Genomic DNA, 14842 nt, shown 5'->3' on the forward strand with positions numbered 1-14842 from the left:
TGGTGATAAAAATTGTCAACCAAATCCATTTAATGGAAATGATGACATACAATCTCCGCCTAAACAGCATAAGGGTGTAAAGAACTGGAAAAAATGGGACTTTTTCATTTAATCTGTGGACAGTCAACAGTAAGTAAATGTCTGAATGTACCTGTGACTGTGTTTGTTTGTTTTGTATTTTATATTAAAACAATGAAAAATAAAGTACAAAAAAAAAATCTTGTTGAGTATGTGGATTTTTTGCACGATCTGATACATTAATTGTCTGAAATGTGACTATTTTTGTGTTGTTAAGTATCAGGACAACATTAAAATGCTCAATACAGTATTAAACTCGGTAGCATTTTTGTGTTGCACGACACATCCTTGAAATAAAACCTTTAAAATATCCTGCATGGACTTCTGTGCAGTCTACTTTTCAGAGCTTCATGAGAACAGATGTTCCTCTGCAGCATGTGAAGGTCAATGCGACCAGTCTAGCGGCAGTGCGTGGTACTGATCGAGGGCAGATGTTCACAGGGTTATCCATTCCATATGGCTGCCACTCGTCCATGGGCCTTTTCACAGCACAGCTCTTGTAAACACGCTTTAGTTTACTGTTGTCTTTTTTTCTGCCCCTGTAAAACATGTCCTAAATCCAATCACCGACTCCCTCTAAAGGGGATGATGTTGATGAATGGGAATGTGTAGTGGTAGTAGTGACCTATAAGCCCTTACTGAGATTACAGGCAGGCAACCAGCCAGCCAGGCCCGGCCAGGCCAGGCACAGGGCACCAGGAAGCAGCTAGAGCTTAGAGAGGGATTGTTTAGATAGACAATAGTGTCTACCTGTTTTTAATCCCCGCTCAAAAAGAGTACAGGGGATTGGCAGACTTTAATAAATGAAAGTGCTCCTATAATCAGGATTTGCTAAAGTGCCCCTTTGTGTTAATCTGACATTTTTTACAGCATGGTTTTTGACATCTGCCGCAGCAAGTGGTGTTAACCCTGTGTTGCCCCAGCTGCATGCAGTCTACATTTTCCATCAGATAAGCGCAAAGACCCCATAACATTATATGTAAACTGCTTCTTTACACTGTGGAGATTTAGATATTATTTTAAAAACTGCCTGAGAATGAATGGAATACAAAGAAACTGAGATGTTTACTGTCCTGAAAGAGAGGCAAATACTTTTTTATGCATATGTTCTAGAATTAAATAAAATACTATGACAGCTAATCTGCCTTATCAGAACATCTTCACGCATTCTTCAAGTACCTAACCTATAATAACCTATGGGATGCAGCCGTCACGGTGCGACGGTCGACTGTGGTGCAGCCTACTTAGCAAAGGCTAATAGATAAAGCATGTGTAATTACTTCATTGCTAAAATAGAAAGCTGCATTTTAGTAATTAAAGTCCAGAGTATCAGCGATGAAGCATAATAAAATTGTTCTAAAATCAAGGATTACAAGAGTAAATCCTGACGGGCCAGATGTGAGAAAGGGAGGGGCCGTTGCATTCTGGGCCAGATTAAACAGAAAATCCCACGGGACCACACTGTCTTTTCCATGCAGTTTAGGGGCTTGTGTGGACTCAACATGCTGTAATCCAGCGATTAGCTGATAAAATCACCTGTAAATAAACCTTGCCCATGGCCGTGCACAGAACCATTAGGGCCTGCTCTGCTCTACCCTGCGCTGATGTCCCATATGTGCGCTGGACAATTTGTAGTTGAGACAGGCCAGATTTGTCTCAAATGATCTTTCTGGGAATCAGTAGCAGACGGTCAGACCAGACAGACAGCTGTACAAGATATGTGATCTAAGTTCCCAGAATCTAAACTGAACAGATGAATGTTGATTTAACTCTAAATAACCTGACAGTATTAAATTCTTTGAAACAATACTGATCTAGCATCAAATGTCTATAACCTTAGCTCACTTAAATGAGACAGATTTACAAGAACAATGGTCAGAGTCACTGGAGATCACACCCTGAACTTCAACTCATTGTCCAGTATGTGTCAGTCACAATCCACAATAAATACAGGTCCAACACGACCTTTCTTTTCCTTAAATTCCCTCCATGTTAATGCCTGTCTAATATAAGGCACTGGCACATTTTTGCAACATTTTGCGGAAAAATATTGTCTGTTTTTTTTGGTGATCTAAATTAAATCAGGACGGTATGATGTCCAACAAGGATGGATGACAGACAAAACAGAAAAAGGCCTCATTCCATCACAGAACTAATTATTAAAAGCAGCAAGTCAGGGTTCCTGCAGGTTTCTACAAGTTAAATTTAAGACATTTTTAAGACTACTTAGAGCAGAATTGAATGCCCATTTCAAAAAACATTCTCAAAGTCGACACATGCGTGACTAACGGCTGCACATGAGTTGGGCTGAATGCTCTGTGATCATTTCTCACCAGTGGCTGCAAAGTTAGCCATAATTAGCTCTTAATTTCAATATAAATTGTCGGGGTGGAACTGAGCAGACTAATATTATTTTCTTTGCAGGTTGGACATTTCTCAGACATGTTTAAACACAATACAGCGGACAAGTTTATGGCAACATTACTTAAGACCTACCATATCAAATTGAATACCTTTCACAGACTTTTTTAAGATATTAAATGTAGATTTGTAAATTCAAGACTTTTAAGATTTTTTTAAGGAACTCTGCAAGTTTAGTGAGAATACAACTGCTCTGGAAACAAAATGACAGACAGACAGATGCTCTGGCTGTTATATCCTCCCACATTATGAGTCGGAGGGATAATAAAACTGTGTTGCTTCATCGGTAAAACTGTAAAATACTTCCTTTATGCAATGGAAGATAAAAGAAGAAGTGCATGACTATGGTAAAGTGTTACGTCTAATAAGCTTTAAGTAATAGAATCAATCTGAACAGTGCAGATCTATCAAGGCCAATAGTCCAATAGTGCCACAACACGATTCAACCACAAACTAACTATAAATTATTAACCATGTTTGCCCTTTTTCAAAGGTTTGTTCAACTGTTACCATGGCAACGCAACTCTGAAGTTATTTTAAAATGAAAAACCCCAGCCTACACCACTTTTATGGATCTGCTCCAATATGTCATGTGTTCCTCCTCTGCCTACACTTCGGCCAAGTTTCATGAAAATTTGTGTAGTTTTTGTGCAACCCCGCTGACTGACACTGACCACATAACCTCCTTGTTTGCACCACCTGTTAAATACAGACAAGGATGTATTAAATCTACTTTTCTGTGCCACAAAGCTCATCTGACCCAAAGCAGCAGGTACAGATTAACACGATGACATAAAAATGAATGATACCATCCCACAAAATCAATGAATCACAGCCAAAAAAAAAAAAAAAAAACATGGTCATGACCTGTACAGTGTAATTCTTCACCTCCCTAAACCTTGTTTTCACCACCTGTTGTCAGTCTGTGTTAAAACACTGGAGAGGAACGCAGTATGACCTGTTCATGGGGTTTTAATGGTATTTAGATTCAAGCTTTTCCTCAAATCACTCCATTACAACGGATTAAACCATTAAAAGAGGGATTGTTAAATATTTTAGCATTTTTATTTCTGTAAGACACTTTAAAGTCATTCCTGAAATAGGAAACACATGATTTTGGTTCATAGCACATTCATGCCTGGCAAAAAAAAAATATTAAGACTACATCAACAAAAAATGTACAAATCATATAAGCAAACAATATAAACAATATCTTATATATAAAACATAGCAGGCATAATAAATATGACACATAAACAAAACTAAAAGTAAACAGGGTTCACCTATTTGGTTTGGGAAATAATCAATAGATAATAAATCAATGATCTGAAAAGCTGAACAACACTGTGAATGTTAAGTTTCTCTGGTGTTTCAGTATTGTTTTTTTTTTTTTTCCATCTCCTGTAGAAAGCTACTGAACAAAAGCCAGCTCTGCAGATTCACTCATTGCAAAATATCCAACCCAAACCTTTTTTCAATCTCCTATCAGAAAGAAACAAAACAAGTGAAATGTCTCCGATAAAAGTGTTGCAACACAGGCATTACTCAAGTGTCGACTTTTTTTTTTTTTTTTTTTTTTTAAAGATAGAATGTGACCATGTACTTTTTTTTTTTTTTGTGCATGTGTAAATGTGGTTTTGATACATTTAGGCCTTGAGTGTGAGTGGAAGCTTAAACCATAAGTATATAATAGTGCAGGAAATCGATCAAAACAGTTTTAGTCACCCACATTCAGACAAGGTTTAATAGAAAACCAACTCGTCTTCTCATTAGTTTGTCAAACCTAATGGCATTAATTCAATTAAAATAAAATAATACCAGTACAGAAGAACGTCCGTGTTTGTCGTAATGCGGCTGTTTAATGACGTGCTGTGAAAGCTGGGGCGATAAATAAATTCACTGGGCTGCGTCTCTTTGGGTGTGTGTGTGGTTTGTTTTTGTTTTTTTTATTAATAGGAATCACTGGCTACTCGCATCTTTTATCTTTGGGCGTATTAGCATATTCACAGGAGACAGGAATCAGTTTTGGTTCAGTCAGGAATTGAGGACCGTGTTTCATTTTAACACATATACACTGTTCATTCACACGTTCATGTTCACATTCACACACACAAACACTAACACACAGCCACGTTTGTACACAGGCAGACACAAACAGCAAACAATAAACTCATTTTGTGACTGAAAATGAAAATTCACTCCTTAGTGATTTTTCTACTAAACAAAGTTAACTGTGCAATTATTTTTTTCTTTTGTTGAAGCAAACCAGGAGTAGTACAAACGTTAGGATGTCCTAGGTGTGTGTGTGTTTTTTTTAAGCCAAGTGTAGAGAGCATTTTCAAGACTTTACATCCTCTCACTCTCACTCTTCAATAAAGAAAGTGAAGGATTCAGCTCCGCGTCTTCTCCAGTGACGTTTTCAGACCTTTGCTTAAAGGCCTCATCGTCTTCACCTTTAAGTCTGTTCTCTCTTTGGGGGCAGCACGTCCACACCTCCAGTCCACCTTAAGGTCCCAGCTCCGTAATGCTACTTCCATTGCAAAGTGCAAGCAGTTAATGTCTCCCTGCCTCTCCCCTTCTCTTGAGAAATTTGGAAACCAATGCAACAGCACAAAAGTCTTGTTATTGTTCAAAATGCAAAAATGGTAAAGTCAGTGTCCAAAAAAGTATTGAGAAGGAGGAGGGCAGCAAGAGAGAGTGCATTCGTGTCTCAAGAAATTCAGTCCATCCATGCAAAACAAGTTGTTCCTTATTTCGACCACATGCCATGGATCAGCTGCGAGTGGTTATACCTCCCTGGAAAATAAAAGAAGAAAATTAGCAAAAAATATATCATCCATTTATTAACCCATAAAGACCCAGTGATACTTTTATGACCAGGGCCAGCAAAGCTTTCTCTGCTGGCCTAAACATCATCAGGAACACTAACCTACATTTACAACCAAATTTCTAATATTTGTTCCATAAAATTGTATTAATTCATTCCCAATAGATTATTTTATTCATTTCTTAGTGTTTCTCTCGGCTATAATGCTTCCAGTACGTGTATGGGGATGTAATATATGAAATGTCTCCCTGTCTCTGTAACGCCGTAATTTTACATTTTTTATATAGTATTGATGGTTTCTATATTGGTGACGTCACAGTGGTAGTAGTAAGAAGAGGATTAAGTCAAGTAAGTCCCCACTGAAGGCCAAGGTACCAAATGCATGACCCGCTACTGCTATATTTAACCTTAATTATATTTGACATAACCCTCTGTATTTTGTTTTTTTCAGTAAACAGCAGGTATTTTCCAATATTTATTTTACTGATGTAGATGTTCATAAAAGCTCAGGTTAAAGTTGAGGGTTATTATATCAGAAAAAGAGAAAACTCAAGAAAAAGTGACTTTTTTAGCAAAATATATCATTAACTAAAGATAAACCAAGTGTCCATCCACTATCATTTATCAAACTCCATTAGTTTTACTGGTGAATCAATGTTGTAGAAGATTACAGTGTTTCTGTGGTAACTATGGAGCCTCAGAACGTCCAAATGGGTCATATCTGATGACCATGAAAAGATGACAAACTGCATTTTACACCAATTATTTACATGGATTAATAGGATTATTGGTTTAGAAGGTATTAAACATTTTAGATCAGTAGATGGTTTTAGTCATCAGTGGCTGTTTGGGTTTTTATGGATTAAACACAGAGAAAAAGAACGCATATTCTTATAAATAACAAGTCCAAAATGATTACTCACGATGCAGTGAGTGTGGAGTTGAGGACCAGAGTGGTACGTATCCTATAAAGCTGTGCTAGTGTCAGCTTCTTGTGCTGCTGGGCTGGTGATTTCCTCTTTTTGATTGACATTTCCTCCGATTCCCCTGCAGCATTTGACTCGCATGTCCGATCTATGCAGGCAGATGGAGCCATTTCCCCATCTGAGCTGTCGTTTTGGGACTCCTGGCCCTCAGACAGTCCTGCCAGGGCCTTGGGTACGTGCCTGGCCTCCGCCCTCCTCAGAGTGGCGCAGAGTTTTTCGGAGGGCATGCTCCTATTGAGGCAGTCGTCGGACTGATTGAGGTCATTTGAAAACAGCTCTGTGCAGTTTTGGCCCAGCTCTGACATGCTTCTGCTGTGTCCCAGCGATGTGTCCATGTCCCCGCATTTTGATTGGTCCTGCGTCTCAGAGCTGTGTGAGTGGGTGTGGGATACGGGGTTTTTACCGTGGAAGCGCTGTAGGAGGTTGTCCTCAGAGCGGGATAAGGCCAAAGTGGTGGGCCGCTGGAGGCAGTGGAGTCGTGACTGAACGTGAGGCCTACGGCGAGGCTTCGACAGCTGAACCACTGACAGCTGGGATCCCAGCGAGGTCGAATCCTCTTCCTCCTCCTCCTCCTCCTCCTCCTCCTCTTCTTCCTCCTCCTGTTCTTCTTCTGCATCCTCTATTCGCACCTCTCTCCTCTCTTGACTGTCCCTCTCTCCTTCCTCCTCCGTCTCTTCTCCTTCAATTTGTCCAGGTTGCGACTGAAGTTCTCTCAAAAGGGATTCGGGAGAGAGGGTACCGTAGGCGCTGTCCATGGACAGAGAGCGACACTGGGGGTCCAGATTCTCATCGTCTGGCCCCGCCTCTTGATCGTGCTCAGAGTAAACAGTGGAGTGTGTTCGGTGGGGGCTTGTGGACGGAGATTGCTGAATGTTAGACCTATCAGATAAGGAGTTCACGTCTTCTGAGTCTTTCTTAGACGTTTCCTCAAAGTTCATATCGGGAGCAGAGGGCTGTTGGTGATCCACTGGTTCATCAATGTCCATCACCGACAGGGTCTCAGTAGAACCATCTGAGTGACTGAAAAGACAGATTTGATTGGTTTGTTTAATAAATGACAACAGCATGAAACTGAAACTGAAGCAAATCCTTTTCATCAATAAAATTATTTGAACCTGATGAGAAAATAAGAATGATAGAAGCTGATAAATTCTTTATTTCTTCCCATTCCCCGTTTATCATTTCAACAACTATTTTTCCTGAGATCCATATAGAAAACAAAACATTCAAATATATTATAGATCCATGATTACCATGTAGCACACATCAGTAACAGTGTTAACAAATACCTGCCTAATAAGCCTAGTGCACAATGAAGTCTTAGATAAGTTAACACAACAACTATAATCAACTTAATCGAAAGAAAATCTAAAACTGATTTCCTCCTGAACTTACTTATTTGCCCTCACTAATAGGTTTTAATTTGTTTGTAGTTCAACATGTCCTCATAAATGGACATAAATTTCAGGTAAAGGTATTATCTGTCACGTGGAGACCTGTCAATCATTAGTAGGTGTTAGCTGGGAGCAAATATATTGAAGTAGAATAGATAGATAGATAGATAGATAGATAGATAGATAGATAGATAGATAGATAGATAGATAGATAGATAGATAGATAGATTCAGTTATTCTATTCTATTCAAATATTCTCTACTCTAACATAAACTGCTGTACACTTCAGTACCTTGAGTTCTGCTGGTCTTTGTGTCTCAGGCTTGGAGAACTTGCAGTGGAATTGCTACTTTCGTCTTCCTCCTCCTCCTCTTCTTCTCCTCCTAAACATCTTTTCACGTTGTTCTGCTGCCGGAGAACCTCCTCAGTGCGGAGCCTCTGGAGCTGGTTCTGCAGTACATTTACAAACACATATTAAGTTTAAAACCACTGAATCTAAACTGTATGGTTCAAAATCTCAGTTTGGATTCGAGGCGGCTCTCTAACCTGGACGTTGCAGATTGCATCTATCCAGCTTCGCCCCTGGGTGGCGCTGTTGGCCTGGAAAGTGTAGGCTGCTACTGCACTCTTGAACTCATTGAGGTAGATGAGGATGAATGAGCCTACAAAATGAGGCAAAAAGCACAAGAAGTCAATATTACCGGGAAAAAAAACAGATAAAGGAGCATGTTTGAAGCTTAGTAACAGATCATAATCACACCATGGGATGGTTTTTGACATCTGGAGGTTTTATGTTATACTAAGTTTTGTTTTATAATTATTTAGTCGCACTCACCGGGGTCTTTTAACTCCTTACAGACAACGTTGTGGATGAGGAGAGGCTGGCGGATGATTTTCACTTTCTCAACTCTTTTTACTGGCTTGGTAATTAGCAGCAGATCAGTGAACAGGAAGCAGTAAACATCCATCTAAAGGGGAAATAAACTTGCTTTAATAATGACAGAAACACATTTAGTGCTTTTTGAATGATCAGTTTTGTTTTGTTTTTTTAATTCTGTTTTTATTGGTATTTTCCATGGTTCACATATTTTATTCATATAGCAATTTACCATTCTCATCCATTCATCTGACTTTTCATCATCCATGACTCCTCAGATAATACAAATAAGGATGATTTGTCCTCTTTCAGTGATACCAAAGATGTACTTTCTACAATACACAATTAAGAACTAAACTCCCTAGAACAGGAAGGCTGGAGTGCACATTTGTGATAAAAAAAAAAAAAAAAAAATTGATACAAAAGGGTTTAAAAGGGAAAAAAAAAAGGTGAAATGGATATAAGACATGGTTTTAGATAAATGATGGTCAAACTGTTGTGACATACCTAATCCACCTTTCCCATCTTTTCAAAAAATAATGATCAGTTTTATGTGAAATGTGACAGAACAGTAAAACCAATGAGAAACCAGGCGTGGCTTCTCTTTTTGATACGAACATGAGGATCGTGGTTTATGTGTTCTTACCCTACTGTCTTTGCCTTCTTTCATTCTTAGCGCTCCCTCTAAATGCAGCTGTCGAGTCTCCTCAGGTGATATCCCTCTCATGGGAGCCATGAGGTCAAAGCGGTTGTACTCCTTAAGGATCTGAAAGGGAAGATGAAAGTTGAAACTTAGACAAAATCTCACATCTGACTGAGAACCACAAATCCTTTCAGTGAAACAACAAAACACTGAAGTCTCTTATGTCATCCACACCTTCTCCACTTCCTCACTGCTGCCTTCCACTGCTTCGTAGGAGTCTATACGGGCAGAAATGGTCGCCAGCTTTTGTTGTTCTTGCCGCTGCCGCATCTGCGAGTCCACACTGTTGATGAAGCCTTCAACTGTGGCCACCTTAAAAAAAAAACAAAAAAAAAACACATGTACAATCACAAAGTCAGACATGTAACATAAATGTACCTTACAGATTTTTAAAGATGTCCTTCATTTTCTTCTGCCTTACCATGTTGTTGACAATGTCGCGAGCTGATGGCTCATCTGTCTTTTTGAGAACACTTTTCAGTAGGAGAGGATATTTGGTCAGTCGCTGGTGAGGCTTTGCCAACATGTCAGCCAGCTTTAGTCGGTTACACTGCTTATTGGTCTCTGCCCACTGGATTGAGACAAACACAGGAAATCCAACAAACATGAGGAGTCAGTAACATAAAGGAAACTACACTGCAAAAATCTAAATCTTACAAAATATCTCATCACACTTAAAATAAGACATATTCACCTAAAGAGTAACTTTTCAGTGTGATATTGATATTCAAGAAAGTTTACGAAGGTCATTTTTGCTTGTTCCATTGGCAGATTTTTTTGCTTGAATTAAGCAAAAAAAACATATTGAATTAAGCAAAAAAATACTGAATTAAGAAAAAAAAAAAAAAAAAATCTTGAATTAAGCACAAAAAAAGAAATTGAATTAAACAAAAAAAAAAAAAAAAAAAAAAAAAAATTGCCAATGGAACAAGTGAAAATTATCTTGGTAAGATTTCTTGAAATAAGATTTTCAAGATCTATTGTCTAAAAATAAGTTCTTATATCTCACTGAAAAGTTACTCTTTCGGTGATTATGTCTTATTTTCAGTGTGATGAGATATTTTGACTAGAAATGAGAAAAACATACTTGGTAAGATTTAGATTTTTGCAGTGTAAGGAGTGATTTTTTTTTTTTTGTTTGTTTCTAAGTTTCATTTTTAACGTTAGGGAAGATGACTCACTGTGACGTAGGTCCTGAAGAGCTCATTGTCCCTGAGAAGTGTGCGCATGTACTCCATACAGCCCTCCTCCTCCATGCAGTAACGGATGTAGGGCTGGAACCTGGAGCCAAACTGAAAACACATAAACAAAGATGTGTCAGATTTTACAGAATCAGAATTGCCTTTATTGTCATTTGACAGTACAGAGTACATCAAACGAAACTGAGAACATCAACATCACAGCAGGACTACTGTAGCTCCGAAGCAGTTTTGAATAGTAGTTATTTAATCTTTCACTTTGGTGAGTGATATTTTAAGGAAGTGACTAGTTGTATTTCATTTCTATTATGTCTTAGCATTTGTTTTACAGCTATTATGTGAAAAGACTTTATTTATAACAGCTGAAAAGCTGTTGGTGTTTGTAACATAATAGAATAACCCAGATATCAACAAGATTCCAGAAGTTCATTGTCATATAAACAGTAGTACTGAGCAATGAAATTCTTACTTTGCCAGTTCCCTTCACACAACTAACGTAAACAATTGAACTAAACTAAAATGAAAGAAAGGAAATAAACTGTACAATTAAAATAATTTAAACTAAACTAAAAAGAAATACATGAAATAAACTGTACGCTAAGCACAAAAAAATAAACAGGTAAAATTGAATAAAGCGAGTTCTGATTGTGCGTCACAGTGGAAAGACACTGAGTGCAAATACTGTTACTGTTGTTGTGCAAATATGCAAGGATATGGACAAATGTGACTTGCAGTTAGTCAGTGATTCAGTAGCCTGATCGCCTGTGGATAAAAACTGCTTTTAAAAAAAACAAGGTCAACATAATGTATTAACTTCAGACCCAGTCTGTAGATGCATTACAATCATATCAAATAAGGACATTAAATAGGAGAACTATCTAGTATCAGAGTATGTCCGGTGTTACTGACCGTCCTGAAGCCGTGCTGCAGGTCAGTAGGGTCAAGCAGAGCCCGGGCCTGCCTGGCCTTCTCCAGAACAGGCAGCATAACCTGGTTCCACAGGGCCGTGTGCAGGCGGACGATTTCCTGGATGTTACTGAACAGCTTGGCGGGTTCCACCTCAGTCAGCAGACCGCTCTCCTGCAGGTTCAGCAGCCCACTCAGGAACAGCTGGAACACGGGAAAGAAAACAATATAAGCCTCTAAATGTCACAAAGTAAGAGGGCTCAGCCTCTCGTCTTATTCTCCCAGAGACCCGAGAAAGAAAAAAGTTTTGGCTTTTTTCATTAAATAATTGTCTTAATTGGAAAAAGCTTGATGCAACAGTTTTTTCAACTACAGTTTTGAAACTCATGTCTCCTGCAGAGGACAAAAAAGCATTTCTGGGTCTTAAGAGGCTATATCTTACTTTACAGAGACAAAGGTCAGTTACTACATTTAGGCTTAAGAAGAGGTTCATTGTGTTTTTATCTATAACAGACAGAAGTCGTACAGAAGCCAGGTCATCTTACACAACAGCCCGACTTCTATCAGTTCATGATCTTTATGTGAGTGTTCGCAGCGTTCAGCGGTCCTCTGTGTGCTTACATCAGTGATGACTCGGAGTTTCTTAATGTAGGTAGCCTCTGTGTGCAGCAGCTCCCATATCGCCTCCTGCTGGTGGAACTGTCGCCTTGTCAGTGTCTGCACACATACACATATCAAAATATTAAATATGCACACATATCACTACTGTGTAATATGAGATTTAGGCAATGACAACTTTCAGTTTAATGTTACGTCAAGCAGCACAAAGTCTAAAATGTCACGTATTTGCTGTAAAGTGAAACTCATATACACATAAAAGCATTACAAAGGACATGGTTCGTTATAGTCCCACAGAAAATTGCCAGTAATCTAGTCTGTAGATTGTGTCTTATGTAACAAGCAGTAAATGTGTAAAGCATGGTATAGATGCTGAGTAATGAAATTGCTGTGTCTAGTTGTCTTAAATAATCATATACACATTAACAGGTGGAAGTCAGTGACAGTGCGCAGTGGGTGTTCTCGTTTACAAGTATTTATGAGTCTCAGCCGTAATGAAACAATAAAATACTTCATAAACTGTTCTCACAAAACAGGCATTGGGGAAAGTGTAACATGAAACAAGGAAATAAGACTTACAGGAAAGCAGCAGGTTATTAAATTAGATTACGGTTATCAGGATTACAGATTTGCATTTGGTATTTGTTTATTTTCTCGTTGGAGCTCAGTTACGTTTGCCCTAGTTTACCATTCATGTGTTTAGTATTGAAAGAAAGAATACATACTTTTATATTTCATTCATTTATGATCTATGCTACATTATTCATTTATTATTAAAACACACATTTTTATAGCCTGTGTGTGCAATGTCCACCTGATTAGTTTCTACGTGCTGTACCTCTGAGTTATCCAGTAGCATCTGCCAGCTGTCCTCCAGGGCGAGGTTCGTCTCCTCCTCCTCCTCCTCCCAGGAGTCCTGGTGGAAGGAGAGCTGTCGTGGCACCTTGGGCAGCCCAAACAACGAGTAGGAGTGGAGCTTACTCTGGAGCTGCTCCAGACGGTCGACCTCCTGTTACAGAGAAGAATGATGGTTTAAAACGGGCCTAATTAGTTTAAATGAGGTTAAAGACATAACAGTAAGACGAGATGTGAGACATTTCTCTGCTTAGTTTGACAGTTGATTAAATCCAAACTGTAAGTGAAGACGAATCCATGTATTTGCATGTAAATCCGATGCTTACTGGCGCCTTAATTCTTAAGTCCATCAGTAGCTGCTATTCAGGCCTTTATTCAGTCTGGCAGGCGTTATGTAGTTATGAAAATGAGCTCTGTGCATTGAGACCACTTTGACAATAGAGGAGGAGGGAGTGGGGGCAGAGCTACAGCATGCAGGAAGACCACAGACCAGTTCATACTGGACTCATTTCATGACACGTCTCAAACTGTGCTACATTTATTGGTAGTAATTTGGCAGCAAGGATAGAAAATGCATGACAAATTTAAGGATTAAGTGATTGGAGAGTGGTACTGCTTATAAAAGTAAATGTAATAGAAGGGATCCATCATTACAATGGTAAAAGTCCAGGTCCCAGTGAGGACCCAGAGGGGTTAAGGGTGCTGCACAGGGTGAACAGAGATGAACCAGGCTCTGACAGGTGACTGACAGATACTGTGTCTATCTGACATCTGCTGCTGTGCAGGTTGTGACCTCAGGAATGAGAACACAATAGAAGTGTGTGTGTGGGAGTGTGCCTGTGTCTCACACTAAGCATGCTTCATTTAAGCAAAACTTTACTATTATTACTAATTAAATTGTTGTTATGGATCTAAAAGATGAGACTTTTAGTGTTAAAACTGAGTTCTTTAAATTAAAACACACCAGGATGAATTAAATAAGCTTCCTCCACCTCCTCATGTCCCGAGCGGATGGAAAGACTGTGAGCCAAAAAGTCAGGAGACTCTAAAGGGAAATTACCTCACTAGGACTCTGGGAATACGGCCTTCCTGACCCCCTCCCACTGCTGCTTGCTACTGTTTTGTTTGTTTTTTAATGCTTTCTTAATGTGAGACGTGTCTGGGCAGCAAACCTGCCCCCTACAGCTTTAACAATTTGTTTGAGAGCCAAAGTAAAGAGAACTGTTTGTATAAAACCCCCATTGATCACTCGTGTTCTTTCATGTGATCACCTATGTCTGATGATTAATACCTTGCCAAAGGCCCCAGCCCCAGCGTTCGAACTGAAGAAGCCACTGAAGCGGCTGGCAGCGCGGTTCTTCCAGCTGTCAGGTCCGGCCCCGACGCTGGGCAAAGAGCCACCGATCTGTCCCAGAGCATCCGGCGTTGGAATATTCGCTTCCCCCAGAAACTCTGTCATGTTCTTCCTCCGTCGCGCCTGACCCTGCAAGGCACAAAGGACAGAGTCAGACACAATTTACATGTTTAAAAGAAAACAATACAAGGACACAAAACAGAAAATGAAAGAATACATGACATGCAGGAGTGATTTTTTTTCAACTAACCGGAAAAGAAACTTTCCAGTCAGACTGATGGAAAGGGACAATGAAGGAAAGAGAGAGAGATACACAAAGACAGGATAAACAGGAAATCAGAGGGGAATTTCACGCAAGAGGTGACATCAGCAGCTGTCCTAACGTTCAGACACAAACAGGAGAGGGAAGGACTACCATTTCCTTGCAGTGAATGCTCATTACATCATAAGAAGCTGGCGAGAGGGCAGAGAGGTTGTTCCATTAGAACAGACGGCCTGAGTCTGGCCATTGTTCCTCTTCCATTGTTACCCTGTCAGCAGACCCGGCTGCGTACCCTCACTCCTGCAATCTCCATCCACTTTACAAGCACCGGCAAAGCAAACAAACAGGGGCCACCTTGGTAT

At 39.5% G+C, this 14842-nt stretch overlaps 1 protein-coding gene across 9 annotated transcripts in view; it reads right to left on the bottom strand.

Annotated features, from left to right (window-relative positions):
* Window positions 1-3833: 3833 nt before the first annotated feature.
* The window catches only part of plekhg5b (pleckstrin homology domain containing, family G (with RhoGef domain) member 5b), an 82172-nt gene continuing 71163 nt past the window's right edge, over window positions 3834-14842 (bottom strand). For 7 of the 9 annotated variants that reach the window (XM_030139012.1, XM_030139018.1, XM_030139010.1 and 4 more), the window contains 13 exons: window positions 14156-14347; window positions 12848-13018; window positions 12013-12108; window positions 11395-11595; window positions 10468-10578; window positions 9708-9857; window positions 9461-9598; window positions 9230-9349; window positions 8542-8674; window positions 8253-8368; window positions 7999-8156; window positions 6250-7332; window positions 3834-5295 (listed from right to left, as the gene is read on the bottom strand). In XM_030139012.1, coding sequence (XP_029994872.1) covers window positions 5286-5295; window positions 6250-7332; window positions 7999-8156; window positions 8253-8368; window positions 8542-8674; window positions 9230-9349; window positions 9461-9598; window positions 9708-9857; window positions 10468-10578; window positions 11395-11595; window positions 12013-12108; window positions 12848-13018; window positions 14156-14347 — 2679 coding nt within the window. In that variant the 3' untranslated portion in view covers window positions 3834-5285. Of the gene's footprint in view, window positions 5296-6245; window positions 7333-7998; window positions 8157-8252; window positions 8369-8541; window positions 8675-9229; window positions 9350-9460; window positions 9599-9707; window positions 9858-10467; window positions 10579-11394; window positions 11596-12012; window positions 12109-12847; window positions 13019-14155; window positions 14348-14842 lie in introns of those variants that run through there. The other 2 variants (XM_030139019.1, XM_030139011.1) reach the window with 1 other exon arrangement.

This window comes from Sphaeramia orbicularis, chromosome 7, assembly GCF_902148855.1.
Source record: "Sphaeramia orbicularis chromosome 7, fSphaOr1.1, whole genome shotgun sequence".
NCBI classification, from domain to species: domain Eukaryota; kingdom Metazoa; phylum Chordata; class Actinopteri; order Kurtiformes; family Apogonidae; genus Sphaeramia; species Sphaeramia orbicularis.